At 36.5% G+C, this 18,291-nt stretch overlaps 1 protein-coding gene across 2 annotated transcripts in view; it reads right to left on the bottom strand.

Moving 5' to 3' along the window:
• Positions 1–18,291, bottom strand: part of LOC136026396 (GRAM domain-containing protein 4-like) — a 107,000-nt gene that overhangs the window by 49,091 nt on the left and 39,618 nt on the right. For both annotated transcript variants that reach the window (XM_065702950.1, XM_065702951.1), the window contains exons 3-4: positions 16,884–17,170; positions 1,240–1,334 (exon numbers count right to left, since the gene is read on the bottom strand). In XM_065702950.1, coding sequence (XP_065559022.1) covers positions 1,240–1,334; positions 16,884–17,170 — 382 coding nt within the window. The remainder of the gene's footprint in view (positions 1–1,239; positions 1,335–16,883; positions 17,171–18,291) is intronic.

The raw sequence follows: 18,291 nt of genomic DNA, 5'->3' as shown, positions 1-18,291 counted from the left end.
CCGGAAACAAATCGGTCTTACCATCAAATACACCGGAAACAAATAATAGGTACACCAACTAACAAAAGTTGCAAACCCCTCATTGCCGAAGATTATTATGAACTAACAGCTGACCGTTGATTAAAACTCCCCTATATGTCTTACAATTGGTATTGGCCTATCTTTGGTTTCAGTGTGTAGTGTACTACTGAAGTTATCAACCCCTTTAAACTTTCAAACTGGTATATCTCATGAAGGAATTTCTACCAAAAAATGGATGACACATACTTTGATCAGCTCATCAAGAGCTATCAACTGCCGTCTTTATTCACAAGATGACTTTTTTACCGTAGGCGAAGTTTCTAACGTTATCACTTAGAAAGGAGCGTGGCCTTTATCACTTAGAAGTTTTCACTTAGAAAGGAGCGTGGCCTAAATTAAACAGAAATCTTTTTGCACGGTTTATTGTGTATGTTTAAGTAACCGAGTCAAAAGTTATTTTAATGTAGAGACAAACCTGAAACTTAAAACGAACAAAAATTATTGCTTCCTATATTGTGCAAGTTATAGCAATAACACTAACTTGAATAAACTGACTCGTCATGTCTTCCAATATCCACATGATTATAAAAGCTAAGGTTTTACTTAAAACTAAGCCTACTTGAGTTTTTTTTTTGAAAGTTGCAATCGTATAGTAAAAGTTGTCGATACTTTAGCTGGCGAAAGACTATTTAGAGACTTTTAAATTGATGTTTTATTTTCTGCTGGCTGCTTACGCAATTTTCTGATACTAAGGGAATTTACCATTGTTAGGTCAGTTTTGTTTTTTAAGTAATGCGTTAGTTATTGGAATTCTACAAATGTTAGAAAATAGCGACGATGTATTTGTATGTTGAAAAATATAATCAGTCACTTTATTTAAGTTGGTTTTGTCTTTTGTAATCTCCGAAGTTGTAATTTTTTTTCATTTTTAGTTTAAATTTCATTCTTTACTTCCATAAAAAAAATCTTCGTCGTTTCTTTTAATTAATTGTATATTGTGCCTTGTTTTTTTTCTAAAGTTCCATATCAAAATAGTTAATATAGATCCTTGGAAAATTTCATAAACAATGTTTTTATTTTTCATACTGTACTGCTCGAAACATATTAGATTTGTTCTAAAATTGACTTGCATAACATCTGCTCTAATTTCTTTTAAGTTCTTACTTAAGTAAGTATTAAGTAAAATCAGAAAAACAAAAATAAGGTATTTATTCTCACCTTTTGTGAATACAATATGTGATTAAGAATGTGATGCTTGTTGTTACCAATAATATTTGTATGAGCCAGCCATGTACTAGTACGTAAAGAACGACCTGAAATGTATCATGGTTAATTTAGCGTGTAGCAAGTCATCTGAATACACAGTTATCTTAATTGGGGTACATGGGGTGGAGGTATCTCCCCTTAGATCTTCTTTTTAGATTTCGGAAAATGTTTTTTTTTTTTTTTGGTATTTTCGAAGAAAAAAAATTTCTGGGTATTTTGGCTGAAGAAACCAAGAAAAACAAAATTGTCCCCTCTAGATTATGAAAAAGGCATTTTTGCGAATTGGCCCGACTGAAAGAATACCAAAAGTACCTATTCTCTCTAAAATTTATATTTTTTAAGAGGGAGAGAAGAGACAAATTTGACAAAACACTTAGAATTTTCTTAGTAGCGACATAGAATTGGGTGTATTAATTTTTATGTCAATTTAAATTGCATAAACAGACAAAAATACGTAAACGTTTAATTTTTGCTTTTGTGGTACGCTACATACAGATATTCACAGTTAATTATTGAAAGTCATCGACTTATAAACCAGGAAATGGAATAAAAGGGAAGGGGTAACATCAAAACTTTAGGTTTCAACTCCTATAAAATGCTTTTGCTGGAGTTTGTTGTTTTGTTTCGGAAACTTGATTTTTGTAGAGTGCTCTTGTGAATAGATCTGAGTGTTAAAGGTATATGCGGGTTACATACTTTTTTTTAAATTAAAAAACATAATATTAATACTTAAAACAACCAGAATTAAAGTCATATCGTAAGTGAAATTTGAGAGAATAGAAATTATATTACTTTATATCAATAATCTATGATCCTTATCATCTCCTACAGCATTCTGTATACGTTAGTGAGAGAAATAAGGAGATTTATGAATGTTATGTTCGTATTATTTCTTGTATGAAATTCGCAGAGGAATCAAATGTTCCGGAATCTATCGTTTAAGGCCAAAACTCAGAAACTCTTCTAGTTCTTGATCCTCGATTTATATAACATAAAAAATAAGGTTGGATTTTAGCTCCGGGTTTGAGTCTGTTGTGGCAGTCCTAAAAGACGTTTTTTTTTGTTTTGTTTTTTAATTAAGCACCAAACTACGATTCAGCATGAAAAACTTCTTCGTGCTCTGCGGTATAAGGAATTTAACTTCCCCTCTACACGAAAATAATGAATAGAAGACAGTATCTGCGATAAGGTTGACAATGATTCATCTTCCTATATCCTCCCTTAAACATGGGGGTAATATTATTCTTCAGTTTTTCCCACAGTAAATTTATTTATCCACTCCAGTTATTGCCGTCTTGTATTATCATATCTTCAATCCAAACAGTCGCAATTTCAGGGGATTAAGGTGTCTCTGTCCTCTGTTTACAAACACTATAAAAAGACTGAAGTCTTCCTCGATCGATCTTGATGGTATTTCAGCTAAATATCTTTGGCCTGAATGCAAACCGTTAATGTGGCATCTTCAATTATGTGCCTTTGTTCTTCCATTATACCTGACAGCTTTTTGTCCTGTACTTTAGCTACAACACTTAAAATAGATATATATCCTATTGGTTGTTAATCTTATCATCCTATTATGGTATCTCGTAAACGAGGCCGTATCCAGGGGGAATGGGGCAATATGATATGTTTCACCCGAAATTTTTGTCCGACTCTTAAAAAACATAACAAAAATTAATATAAAAAAGTTTTGATGCGTTTTTTAAAGTTTTTTGTATCCCCTCACTAAACAAAATTCTTTGTAAATCCCCCCGAACAAAATCCTGGATACTGCCCTGTTCGTAACCTTAGTAAGGTATTACAATATAATTTTTCTTCTTCATCTCACTTACGGTACCGATTGTTGAGAGAATCAGCTTGGACTCCAACCTGGTGTTGGATCCACCCATGCCCACTGTATTCTGTCTTCTATCCTCAATAATGCTCCTCGCAATGAATATGACATTCAGTTCTGTGCACTTAATATTCTAAGGCCTTTGATTATGTATGCCATTATTGCCTTTTTCATCCCTTATCCTCTAATCGTAGTCATATTTCCAACATTTCCCAACTGAAATGGTGAGATTCAGTAGTATCCCCTCAATTCCTTTAAAGGTGCCCATAAGGTGTATACAAATGGAGGCACTAGCTCTTCAAGACGTTATTACGCACACCTGGACCTTAAGCAATACTACAGCATACCTGTAACGGTATAGTACACCTGTATAATACACAATAGGTAATGTTTTCTAAGAGACGCAGGGGGTTATTACTTAATAGGGAGTGTTTTTCTTTGCTTGTTTAAAAACATCAGAGGGCCAGGCTTGTTTACTAAAGGATTTCTTTAGATGCTATGTAATAGGGTTTGTTTACTTTTGGTTGTTACGTAATAGGACTTGTTAGGGTCCGCTAGTCAGGCAGGGGAGCCTATGCAATAGGGAATATTTACTTATGTTGAGAGTGATACAATCTTACATGACTTGATAGAATTATAGGGGGGATGACTTAATCTTTTGTGACTTGGTAAATTTGTTTGGAATGACAAAATCTTGCGTGACATCCTACATTTCAGGAGCCCCATATGAGATCCCCGCTTGTAACTGAACACAGCACATACGTGAGTGTTACCTAATGGCTGTGCACACGTGAATGTTACATAATGACGAGGCACACGTGGTGTATTAGGTAATGAGGCACACAAGTGGGTCTTACGTAATGCCAGGGTACACGTGGGATGTTACGTAATGACTATGCACACATGAATGTCACATGATACTTTAAGAGACTTCATTTTCTTTCAATGTGTTTTTATCCGGGAACCTTTATAACCTAGGGATTTTTGTCCGTATTAGGATTTGATAGATATTTCCCCACAATGGAATGAAGCACTAAACAGCTGGACTATGAAATTCTTTCTAATATCATTAATTGGCGAATAATTTCTACGTTACAACCTATTCCATGCAAGGAGAATTCTTGTCCTACTTACTAGAATGATTAAATGGATCACATCTCTCCAAAACTTTCCACATGAGAGCGCACAAGCATAACAATGCTATTGATTTTTTGATATATTAGATGCACCTGCCTGTTAAAATCAATTAATTAAAATCTTGATACTACCAAAATCACATGTTGGAAAATGAAACGCGAAAACGATGAAAAAAGAGACACATTTTGCATTCGGTTATTTCTGAAAGGTTTAATGACAGTACCACATTTTTTGAGTCAAGACTATGCATATTTATGTCACCGTGACAATGTGTGGCTGGACCACCCTAGCAAGCAATTCCAGAGGAGAAGGGCTGTTATTAGGGGTAAATTTAAGCCACATTAAGATATATTTTTGAGGGGGGTTAATGAAAGTGCCTCGTTTTTATTGCTCTATTAGATGCAGCAGTCTGTTAAATTCAATCAATTTAAGTCCTGATACTAGAAAAATCAAATTTTGAAAAATATAACACGCAAACGAAAAAAGGAGACGATTTAAATTCAGTCATTTCTAAGAGATTCTAATCAAAATGCCAAGTTTCTTTGAGCTGACCCACCCTAGCAAGCAATTCCAGAGGGGGGGTTGTTATTAGAGATAGATCTATGTCATATTCAAAGATATTTTTAAGAGGTCTTAAGAAAAATGTCTCATTTTATTGCTCTATTAGATACACCTGCCAGTTATTTTCCATTAATTTAAATCCTGATACTAGCCAAATCACATTTGAACAATGTAACACGGAAGACCATGAAAAAAGAGACACATTTTTGCATTCGGTTATTTCTGAGAGCTTTTAACGAAAATGACACGTTCCTTTGAGTCAAGACTATGCATATTCCCGCCACCGTGACAATATGTGGCGGGCACACCCAAGCAAGTAGTTCAAGAGAGGCAGGGTTGTTATTGGAGGTAATTTAAGCCATATTAAGAGATATTTCTGAGGGGTCTTAATGAAAATATCTCGTTTCTACTGCTCTATTAGATATACCTTCCTGTTACATTCCATTAGTTCAAATCTTGATACTAGAAAAATCAAATTTTGAAAAATGAAACAGACAAACGATGAAAAATCCACATTTTTACATTTGATTATTTCTAAGAGCTTTTAATGGATATGCCACATTAATTTGAGCCAAGACTCTGCATATTCACGCTACCGTGACAATATTTTGCTGGCACAGCCAAGCAATCTATTCCAGAGGGGGTTGTTGTTATTAGAGGTAAATCTCTGCCATATTAAGGGATATTTCTGAGAGGTCTTGATGAAAATGTCTTGTCTATATTGCTCTATTTGATTCATCTGCCTGTCATGTTTCATTAATTTAAGTATTGATGCTAGCTAAATCAGATTTTGAAAAATGAAATACGCAAACGATTAAAAAAGAGACACATTTTAGCATTTGACTATTTCTGAGTGGATTTTATGAAAATGTCACGTTTCTTTGAGCCAAAACTATGCATATTCACGCCAACAAGACAACATGTGAATGGCCCACCCTAAAACAGGACTCCAGAGGGGGAGGGTTGTTATTAGAGGAAAATTTAAGCCATAGTAAGAAATATTTCTGAGAGGTCTTAATTAAAATACCTGCTATTGCTCTATGAGACACACCAGCTTATTAAAATCAATTAATTAAGATCTTTATGCTAGAAAAATCAAATTTTGAAAAATGAAACACGCAAACGATAAAAAAGAGACACATTTTTGAATTCATTTATTTCTCAGAGGTTTTAAAAAATGCCACGTTTCTTTGCGTCAAGACCATGAATAATTGTGCCATCGTGAAAAAATCGGGCTGCCCATCCTAGTAAGAAATTCATGAGGGACAGGGTTGTAATTGGAGGTAAATTTATGTCATATTCAGGGATATTTTTGAGAGATCTTAAGAAATTGCCTCGTTTTTATTGCTCCATTAGATGCATTACATTCCAGTAATTTAAATCTTGATTATAGCGAAATTACATTTTGAAAAATGAAATTTTATTGAAATTTCGATTGCTCTATTGAATGCACCAGCCTGTTAAATTCATGCAATTTAAATTTTGATACCAGAAAAATTCAAATTTTGAAAAGTATAACACGCAATCGATAGAAAAGAGAAACATTTTTGAATTCTGTTATTTCCGAAAGGTTTTAATTAAAATACCACTGTTCCTTGAGGCAAGGCTTTGCATATTCGTACCACCATGACAATATGTGACTGGCCCAGCAAGGCCCTAGCAAGTAATTTCAGAGGGGAAGGGTTGTTATTAGAGGTAGATCTATGCCATGTTAAAAGATGTTTATGAGAAGTCTTCATAAAAATGCCTCGTTTTCATTACTATATTAGTTCAAGCTGCCTGTTATATTCCAATAATTCAAATCTTGATACTAGCAAAATCACATTTTGAAAATGAAACACGCAAAACGATGAAAAAAGAGACGCATTTTCGCATTCGGTTTTTTCGGTCATTCGCATTTTCGCATTTCTGAGAGCCTTTAATAAAATGCCACTTTCTTTTGAGTCAAGACTATGCTTAATCACGCCAGCTTGAAAATATGTGGCTGGCACAACCAAGCAAGCAATGTCAGAGTGGGTGGGTTGTTATTAGAGGTAAAGCCTTATTGAAAGATATTTCTGAGAGGTCTTAATAAAAATGCCTGCTGTCTATTGCTCTACTAGATACAGCTGCCTGTTACATTCCATTAAATAAAATTTTGATACTAGTAAAATCACATTTGGAAAAACGAAACACGTAAAAGATGAAAAAAGAAACACATTTTTGCTTTCGGTAATTTCTGAGAGGCTTAATTTGAGGTTAAAAAAAAACGTTTCTTTGAGTCAAGACCAAAGAAGACCAAAGAAAATGCCACTTTCTTTTGAGTCAAGACTATGCTTAATCACGCCAGCTTGAAAATATGTGGCTGGCACAACCAAGCAAGCAATGTCAGAGTGGGTGGGTTGTTATTAGAGGTAAAGCCTTATTGAAAGATATTTCTGAGAGGTCTTAATAAAAATGCCTGCTGTCTATTGCTCTACTAGATACAGCTGCCTGTTACATTCCATTAAATAAAATCTTGATACTACTAAAATCACATTTGGAAAAACGAAACACGTAAAAGATGAAAAAAGAAACACATTTTTGCTTTCGGTAATTTCCGAGAGGCTTAAAAAAAACGTTTCTTTGAGTCAAGACCATATATATTCACGTCAACGTGACAATATGTAGCTGACCCACCCTAGAAAGCAATTCCAGACTAAGTTGGTTTTTTTTAGAGGTAAATTTCAGCGATACTAAGAGATATTTTTGAGAGGTCTTAATGAGTATGCCTCGTTTCTATTGCTCTATTAGATACACCAGCCTGTTAAATTCAATGAATTTAAATTTTTATGCTACCAAAACCAAATTTTTAATAATGGAACACGCAAAAGATAAAAAAGGGACGCATTTTTGAATTCAGTTATTTCTGAAAGGTTTTAATTAAATTGCCATGGTTCTTTGAGACAAGACTTTGAATATTCGTACCACCGTGACAATTTGCGGCAGGCCAATCCTTGCAAGCAATTTCAGAGGGAGAGGGTTGTTATTAGAGGTATATTTATGCCATATTAAAAGATATTTCTGAGATGTATTGATGAAAATGCCTCGTTTTTATTACTATATTAGATGCAGCTGCCAGTTATATTTCATTATTTTAAATCTTAATACTAGCAAAGTCACATTTTGAAAATGAAAGACTTAAAACGACAAAAAAGGCATTTTTGTGTTCGGTTATTTCTGGGAGATTTCAATGAAAATGCCACGTTCCTTTGAGCCAAGGCTATGCATATTTACGCCACCGTGACAATATTAAGAGCTATTTCTGAGAACTTTTAATGAAAATGCCGCGTCCCTTTGAACCACAACTGTGCCTATTCACGCCAACATGACAATATGTGGCTGGCATACCCTTGCAAGCTATTCAAGAGGGGTTGTTGTTATTAGAGGTGAATTTATGCCATATTAAGGGATATTTCTGAGAGGTCTTAATGAAAATGCCTCGTCTCGATTGGGCTATTTGATTCACCAGCCTGTCACATTCCATTTTTTTAATTCTTGATGCTAACACAATCACATTTTGAAAATGCAAAACCCAAACGATGAAAAAAGACAAACATTTTTGCATTCGGTTTTTTCTGAGAGGTTTTTATGAAAATGCCATGCTTTTCTGAGCCAAGACTATTTATACTTATAATACCATGAAAACATGTGGCTAGCCCCCTCCCCCTAAAAAGCGATTCCAGAGGGGGTGGGTGTTGTTAGAGGTATATTTAAGTCGTATTAAGAGATATTTCTGAGTGGTTTTAATGAAAATGTCACGTTTCTACGTCTCTATTATACGCACCAGCCTATTAAATTCAATTAATTTAAACTTGACACTAGAAAAACCAAATTTTGAAAAATGAAACAAGCAAACCATAAAAGAGAGAACATTTTTAATGAAAATGCCACTTTCTTTGTGCCAAGACTATGGTTATTCATGCCACCATAAAAAAATGTGGCTGGCCTATATTGGCAAGTAATTTATGAGGGAGAAAGTTGTAATTAGAGGTTAATTTATGCCGTAATAAACTATATTTTTATGATGCTTTAATGAAACTGCCTCGTTTTTATTGCTCTATTAGACGCACCTGCCTCTTATATTTCATTAATTAAAAATCTTGATATTAGCAAAATCATATTTTAAAAATGAAACACCCAAAACGATGAAAAAAGAGATATATTTTTGCATTCGGTTATTCCTAAGAGCTTTTAATGAAAATGCCAGGTTTCTTGGAGCTAAGACGATACATACTTACGCCACCGTACCATTATGTAGCTGGCTGACCCTAGCGTAGTACCCTGGCCTCAATCGCCAGGTGGCATCAGAAAAAATATTATCGAGGATTTTTCATCAATTTTTAAACGATTGATTGCAGTATAAGTTACATTTTAGGATAAAAAGTTTGAAAATGCCATATGCATGATAAAGTTGCCAGAGGGTACCAGAGGGCCAGTCTTGATGTGGCACGGTGGTTTGAATTGACATGGTGTATCACGTTGAGGATGGGTTTTGAAAACACGGTCCAATGGATTTAAAGGATATCTCTAACAGAAAAAAAACACCTGAAAATGTCTTAGGAATGATGAAGGGTGCCAGAGGGTATAGCTTGTCATCCAAAGTTTACCATGATTACCATGAATTGCATTGAAATAACACGTTCTACAGCTTAAAGTTAATATGGGAGGTGTTAAAAGAATTTCAAAATGTGAAATTTTTCACATTTTGAAAAATAAAACAAAAAAAAAATGAAAAAAGTGACACATTTTTACATTCGGTTATTTCGGTTAAAAATTCGGTTCCAAGGTAATCTCTCTCTGACTGCACCAATCTACATTTTTCCACATTTAAAGTTAATCCTGATTTCCTGAGCCTGGTCAACACTTGTTTCATATGGGTTATAGGTTCATTAAACGAGCTTGAAAAAACTACTATCTACTAGTCTTTGACACGTTGCTGGTGCCCCTTTTAGTCCAAAATACATATAGTAGGGGAAAGATACGGAAAAAAAATGGTCGCACCAGGAAAAAATTGGTACAGAAATTATTTTTACACCACTGTGTTCAGAAAAGAGAGCTCTACAACATATCAAAAATCTAAATCTCCATCCCGTTGCGAAATTCCCTTTTTTTCACGTTTTTTGCGCCTATTTTTTAGATATTTCCAGAATCCGAGAATGAGGAACCGTGAAAAGAAAAGTAGTTTATTGATGGTTTCCCTTTTAAGAAACGATTCTTTTTTTGCTCTTTTATTAGACAGAAACATCACGTTTAATCATTTAATTCTTTTTTATGTTTTGTTTTTGTTTTTGTATGAAGTAAAAAAAAAAATAAATAAAAATCAAGCGACACACGATCACGGGGTATTTTTCGAAGAGGAGCACGAATTTTTCGGTTCAGAATGAGGGTTTTCGTTGTAACATTCACCGACAGCTCACTTATTCCCAGTTCTCTTTTTTAGATGGCTGAGACCGCAGTTTTATGTCCCCTTTGTGAACGTTCAATAAACACCTCAGAATCGTCGGTACTGGCAGAAAAAGGAGCTACGGCGATCAATGAAGCTAGCAAAACGAGAGGTACCAGCATCTCTGTCGAGGCAGGGAACCAAGTCCATGTTGCTTGCAGAAAGACTTTCACAAACAAAATATACCTGTCGAAAATTGAGAATGAGAGACGACGAACCTTGCAAGAAATGACGGAAGCAGAAAAAGTGGTACTCCGATCACGGACTCCAAGTTTCAACTTCCAAGAGTGTTGCTTTTTCTGCACTACAAGGATAAATCTCCACACTACCCACAGAAAAGGACATGAGTGGTACAAGGTTCGGACTAAAGACTTTGAAGAGAGCATAAAGGCAGTGTGCAAAAGCCGTGATGATGATTGGTCAAATAACGTTTTCCGCCGAATATGTGCAGTGTCAGACCTGCACGCAGTTGACGCCATTTATCACGCAGCCTGTTCTTCTATGTTTCGATTAAATAAGAGGCTTCCAGCCAGATTTGCGACGCAAGAACTTTTTGGAATACTAGAAGATACTGAGCCAGATAAAAACGTCCAAAAAGGGGGAGGCCAGGTCACGATGAAAGATATCAGGCGTTTTTGAAGCTGGCTACTTTTTTCGAAGAAAATGACGAAGAACAGTATACAGTCAGTGAACTTGTTGTTAAAATGGGAGAGCTTTTGAATGGGACAGACCTTGAACCGTACTGTAACAAGTACTTGAAGAGCAAGCTTCTGGAATATTTCAGTGACCAGCTAGTATTTGCAACTATTGACGGAAAGGCTGACGTGGTGACATTCAAAGAAAAAGCATCAGCGATACTCCAGAATTTTTATTACTTGGACAAAACCGATAACGAAGAGAGTGAGAAAATCAAGCTTATTAGAGCAGCAGCAAAGATTATCAAAAGTGATATCAAAGGACTGCCAGCACAGAAGGAATCATATATGACCGCAAAGCAGATTTCTTCTGGAGAACAGCTGGAAGGCTCTCTACCTGATTGCCTAATGGTGTTCTTAGATGAAATATTCGTTGGAACCGATATTTCCTTCAAAATGCTTGCCATTGGCAATTCCATCGTTCAAGCAGCTCGCCCGCGTGCCCTCATTTGTCCACTGCAACTAGGCTTAGCAGTGCAACTGGATCACCGTTTCAAGTCCAGATTTCTTATTGACACTTTACACAACCATGGATTCTGCTCCTCCTATGCTGAAGTCCAGAAATTTAAACGCTTTGCATCAGTCCATGATGAATCTAGCCTTGGAGGAGTTACCTCCGCACTTGCTGTGCAGCATGTAGCTGATAATGCAGATCACAATGTTTGCACGATGGACGGAAGAAACACTTTCCATGGGATGGCTCTGCTAGCAACAGTCACGGCTCCTCTCATTAAGAGCCGATCGCCCATTCCGAGAGTTGATGTTCCATTAGATGAAGTAGCCCAAAAAGGAAAAATTGCCATCTACCCTTACCACTTAAGTGAGACAGTGCTTTCAAAGGTGCAATATGAGAAGATCCCTGGCAAAAATGTCAACGACCCGTATGCTTCACTCGATCAGCTCTGGTTAGCTACCGGGTTCCTGAATGTCCCAAGGCCGAGCTGGAATGGATTCATGCAGTCAGTTTTCTCTAACCAAATACATCATGAAACGGGAAACCTTCGCAGCAAGGCAAGCGTCTTGTTTTTGCCCATGATTGACCTCCCGTCTAGCAACGAATCCTGCCTTTACTCAACCTTGCGCTTTGTAGCTTCGCAAGGCAGAACCTACGGATTCACACCTGTTCTCACATTTGACCAGCCGCTCTGGTGGAAGTCTATGAAGATCCTCAAGTCCGACACAACGAATGAGCTGAGTAGTATTGTTCTCAAGTTAGGCGGTTTTCATTTGATGATGAGTTTCGTCGGATGCATAGGACACCTCATGGAAGGTTCTGGTCTGAAAGAGGTTCTGGAATTGGTATACGCGACTGGTGCAGTGCCGCACATTCTTTCTGGAAAAGCGATTTCTAGAGCTGTTCGAGCTCAAATTCTCGTGAGCTCGGCCATATATGCTCATCTCCTCGAAGAAGAGCAAGCGACGTTGACGTCTCTAGACGTGTCTACTGTCTTCGCTAACGTACTGGATGGATACCTCCCACCCGAAGATCTCAGTCATGATCCCCAGCTCAAGCAACTTGAAAACTTTCTCAAGCAGAGACGCCAAGACCTGCTGACTCAGAGAACTGCGAAGCTCTGGTTTCAGTATCTTGACATGGTTGGGATACTGCTTAAGTTCATACATGCCGAGAGACTAGGCCTGTGGGATTTGCACCTACAATCTGCAGTAGAGATGCTTCAGTTTCTAGCAGCATCTGGACATAACCTCTATGTCAAGTTGGTCTGGATGTACCAGCAAGAGATGGCTAAGCTTCAAACTAGTCACCCACCAATCTTCGAAGCATTTGAACAGGGAGGTCACACCATTAGAAGATCAGAGCGACGCTGGGCTGGGCTCTCGGCAGATCTTGTCATCGAGCAGGAGTATATGAGAAGTCTGAAAACATCGGGCGGTCTTACAACTGGAGGTGGGATGACAGAACAGCAGAGAGCCATTTGGGTTCTGTCAAGACCAGCATGCCTGGAGATCAACCTCTTGATGCAAAATTTGACAAAAATTGGTTACTCGACAAGTGAGCAGCACCGCGACATGAGTTCCAGTAGAAAGGAGCGTGACTTCGACGATACCCAGAAGCTCGTTGGATACTTCGCAGAATCTTCTCCGTTCAGAGGTGACAATCAGCTTAGAAACATTGCCAACGGCATAACTTCTTCCCAAGATGTTAATGTTGACGAGGTCGATGTGGCTGGAAAGTTGATTCTAAGTAAGATGACGGGAAAAACCTTGAAGGAGCAAGTCTTCAATAAAAAGACCAAGTGCACCTAATGAATGCCAAAAAGGCGGGGTCCTCTGTAGTAGCGCACATTGATCCGGCGCTCCTTTTCCAGCGGTTTATAATAGTAGCCCAACGAACTGACCTCCGAGAAGAATACTTCAAATACGAATTTTGTACGATTCCTCCTTATCTTTTCGAAAGCGATGGCCTTATGAGAAAAGCAAATAAGCCAGAGCTTGCAAAAGCGATCTTTCTGGCTTGCGGGATTGAGACTCAGTCACCCTCAAGACCTGCTTCTGCGTGTAACATCGTCTTGGATGGTGGTTTTCTTCTACATCGAGTTCCATGGAAGGTAGGGTCGACCTTCAAGGTCATCTTTGCTTCATACGTCCATTACGTACAAGCAAGGTACCCTAGTGCTATCGTTGTGTTTGATGGATATGAAGGTGGTCCAGCAATCAAAGATGCTACCCATTTACGTCGAGCAAGGATGGTTGGCCGCCAAGTCTTTTTCACCGAAGAGATGACCCTCTGCATGAAGAAAGAAGAGTTTCTTTCATGTAAGACAAACAAAGGACGTTTCCTGAAGCTGCTCGGCAACCATTTGGAAGCCGTTGGTTTCCGAATTTTCCACTCGGAAGGAGACGCCGACGTTCTGATTGTAGAAAAAGCCGTAGAAGCTGCTAGTCTTACAGACACAATCGTGGTTGCTGATGATACTGACATCTTGGTTCTTCTGATCAGTCGATCAGATTCACGTTCCGGGCGTTTATATTTCTCACCTGAAGCTAAGTTTGGCGGTAAGTTCAGCTTGGGATATAAGTGAGATGAAGCAGAAGCTAGGAACAGATGTCAGCAATCTGATACCGTTCTGTCATACCGTGCAGGGTTGTGACACAACCTCTCTCCTTTACGGAATAGGAAAGGGCAAAGCCGTTCAGCTGCTACTTTCCAACAAGTTTCAGGGACAGCGCTGCTATATTTGGCGACAATCTCGCATTGCTTGACGATATTGTGGCAGCAGGAGAGCGAGCATTGTTGATACTGTACGGTTGCCCTGATGTTTCGAACCTGGACACTGCCAGAAAGCTAATCTTTCACAGAAAAGTGAGCACTGCCACCACTTTCGTGCATCCACAAGAACTGCCACCAACTCAGGCAGCAGCGAATTACCACTCGCTACGTGTCTACTGCCAAGTTCAAATCTGGCTCGGGAACCCAGTAGACCCTTTACGCCTGGGATGGAAACTGCAGGATAACGAAGTTTTTGCGCCAATAAAAACAGATCTCCCTGCCGCTCCGTCTCAGCTGCTGAAAATTATCAAATGCTCGTGTCGTATTGACGGCTGTGATAGTGAAAAGTGTACCTGTAAGAAAAACGGGCTTGAGTGTACTATAGCCTGCCGTACCTGTAAGGGAAGCTCGTGCAACAATTCGAAGTTTCAAGAAGAAGAACTTAGTGAAGAAGAATAACAGTTAACTGTGATGATGAAAAATCTAGTTCCTATATTTTGATGATGTGCATTTTTTATATATTTGAAAAATAAGATAAAAGCTTTTCTCTGAACACATTAAGTTAGAACCTACCTTGTCTCATGGTGTTTGGCGCTGAGGTGTTTCGTCATTCCTGTTTATTGTTGTTTAGTCTTTTTTTTCTAAGCCTTTCGTTTACATAGCCAAATAGACTACAACGCTGGTAAGAGTTTTTTTCCCCAAAGACACAGTTTTTTTCCCCATTTTTTTTTTGCTGATAAATATTTTTCTATTGGTCAGGTAACGAAATGAGTATCAGAAATGAATTCAGAGCCAAAAGCTGATCTAAAAAGATGTGTAAAACATTATAGTTTACGTTTTTAGTTTTTTTTCCCGGTTTTTGAGAAAATAAATAAGAAAACATTAAAAAAAAACAATTTCGCATCGAGCTAGAGATTTAGATTTTTGATATGTTGTTAAGCATTTTTTTCCGGTCCGGATGGTGAAGAAACCATTTCGGGACTAATACGACTTGCCCTGCATATTCTGAGTTTGATGGTTCTATAGCCCCCTAAATCAAGAATTCGGTCTATTTCTTTTTTCATTTCCTTCCTTTTAGCTTCTGGTACTCGGTGAGGGTATTGTTTTGTTGGTTTGTTTCTTTTTAACGATATTTTGAGTACCAAAACCTCCGTTTTTTCGATTCAGTCTGTTAATACGTCCGTAAACTATGTGAATAACTTATTTAATTGGTATTTCTGAGTTTGGCTCAGATAGGTTTCTGACGAAATTCTTTCAATAACCTTTATATGTGTTTCCACTGGGTCTATTGTGCCCAAGGGGGCACTTTCCTCGTCATTTTCTGCGTTAGAAATTATGAGGTAGCGCTTCTGCGGATCTTTGTGGCTTCCTTTTCATTCTCTTTATTAAATATCCTCAGTAAATTCACGTGGTAAATTTCTTCCTTTTTTCTTGCTCCATCTAATTCTCTCATATAATTTACATCATTTACTTCTAAAAGACGCTATTGAATCAAATCGGAGTTCTAACAGCGATTTCTACTAAACTTCAAACTTCAAACTATATATATATATATATATATATATATATATATATATATATATATAAATAAGTTGTCTGTCTGTCTGTCGAGTGACGTCATGTTTGTCCACATATGAATTATTTCATCATATACAAATTCAAAAACGAATGTATTCAAGCCGATGTAGCTGAGTTGGTAACGCGTTATGTTCCAGGTTCTAGGTTCGAGAGGTTCCAGGTTCGAACCTTGGCTTTATTATTAATACAAAAGAAGAAAAAATCTAAAAAAAAGGTAAAACTACAAAAAAACTAAAAAGGAAAAAACTAAAAAAACTAAAAAAGCTAAAAAAAGGTAAAAAACTAAAAACTAAAAAAGAAAAAAAACTAAAAAAAAACAAAAAAAGGTAAAAACTAAAAAAACTAAAAAGAAAAAAAAAACTAATAAAAAAACTAAAAAAGGGTAAAAAAGGCTAAAAAACTAAAAAAACTAAAAAAAAATAAAAAAGGTAAAAACTAAAAAAACTAAAAACTAAAAAAGGAAAAAAACTGAAAAATAGAGGAGAAAAAGAAAACCAAAAAAAAACTAAACTAGGGTAAAAACTACAAAAAAAACTAAAAAGAAAAAAACTACAAAGAAAAAAGGAAAAAAACAAAAAATTTATTTCAAAACTAAAAAAGAAAAAAAAACTTAAAAAGGAAAAAAACTGAAATATAAAGGAGAAAAAGAAAACTAAAAATAATAAAAATAAAAATAAAAACAAACTAAAAAAGGTAAAAACTACAAAAAAAACTAAAAAGAAAAAAAGGAAAAAAAAACAGAAAATTTATTTCATCATATACCAATTCAAAAACGAATGTTCGTTTTTAGAAAAAAATCTATTGTCAAAATATTTCGAAATATTTATGCAATTCCCAGTTTTTACATTTTAGTTTGTTTTCTTTTTCTTCTTTAGTTTTCAGACGTCATATGCAAACCCTCAACACAAAAATACATACAACTTATTTTTATATATATAGAAGATATAATCTGGCGTAACAGACATAGTTTAACAGACATATCACACAAACAACTTATTTATATATATATATATATATATATATATATATATATATATATATATAAAGCAAACTGAAAGCAAAATTAATGGTAGAAGAGAGAAAAAAAAAAAGGCTTGCCAAAAGAAATACGAATGTCACGACAGGATTTTTCCAACTTTGTAGCCAGTTAAGCCAATCAAAAACTGTGCAAAATGGATCAATGACAATGTTGTTAAATCTCAATATGTTGTTCTTCAAAGTCTTTATTTTTAGACTGTCTGTTTCATCTTCATTATTTGGTTGGGAAGTGCCAACATCACAAAATATTTCTGTTACATCATCAAACCATTGAGAGATAGAGTTTCTGATAGGCTTTGCTTCAATGAGTTCGGAATCGGATGTTTCTTCTAATGTATTGACTAGTCCTGAAATTCAAAAGAGCATTCTAAAAATTCAGAGCTTAATGAAGCGTTAAGATAAAGCAAGAACTCTTTCTAAATCCAGTTTCTTCGTTTATTGCATCATATTGGCTTCAAAAATAGATCTCGCAGGTAACAAGTGGCACCAAAAAATCTTCAGGCATGGTATGTGCCACTTGACTATTACTTCTTCTTAATAATAATACTATAACTACTGCTAACAACTCACCGCAGCACCAAGCTGCTTCAAGCCAACACAGTTACGCACACTCCTCCTCATCCCATTTTATTCAAAGCCTCCCTCGTTTTCCTTTAAACATTTCTTTGTGGCACCCTGATTGAGCTAGATTCTCAATCAGATACCAGATTCCTCATTTTGTAAATAAACTTAACTTAGTAGAACTGTCTCGAAGTTTCAAAAGTCGATATTCTTTGAAAAAACATATTTCAAAAATAGTTCTTTCCCTGGATGTTGGGATTGATTAATAATAGATTTTAGTATGTATTTTGCTGTGGCGTCCTCACGCGGGGGTGGCCTCCTCTATTATCTCCTACCTTGTATGTTTTTTTGTCGGTTGGCTGAAAAGGACAATCTTCGGCAATCTGTCATCCTTCAACAGCAGATCGTGCCCTAGCCATCTCAACCTTCTATCATTATATCCCTAGAAAGTGGGATTGCCCCACATTTTCCTTAGAGCTTATTGTTTGAAATACGGTCAATCACCCAGGTACCCAGAACAATCCGAAGAAAATTTATATGAAAACCATCTAGCAAATCTTCACCTGCTTTTCGGAGCGCCTATGCTTCAGAGCCATATTTAACCACTGTCATCAGTGTACCTTCCAATATTCTAACCAGGGTTTGCAGACTTATCTTCCTATTCTTCGAAACATTTTTAACTGTGAAGAAGTACCTTAAGTCTTGGCTATTCTACTTTTAACATCTTCACTGCTCCCATCGTCATTACTAATAATACTACCAAGGCAAGCAAAGCTGCCCTAGTGATCAATCTTTTCGTTATCCAGTGTCATCTTTTCATCTTCACTTATTCCTAGCCTTAATGAGTTAGTCTTCTTAACAGTAATTGTCAAAACCAACCTAGAACCCTGAACGCACAAAACCTCTA

The sequence above is a fragment of the Artemia franciscana genome, chromosome 4 (genome assembly GCF_032884065.1).
Source record: "Artemia franciscana chromosome 4, ASM3288406v1, whole genome shotgun sequence".
Classification (NCBI taxonomy): domain Eukaryota; kingdom Metazoa; phylum Arthropoda; class Branchiopoda; order Anostraca; family Artemiidae; genus Artemia; species Artemia franciscana.
This window is presented reverse-complemented; position numbering and strand designations above follow the sequence as displayed.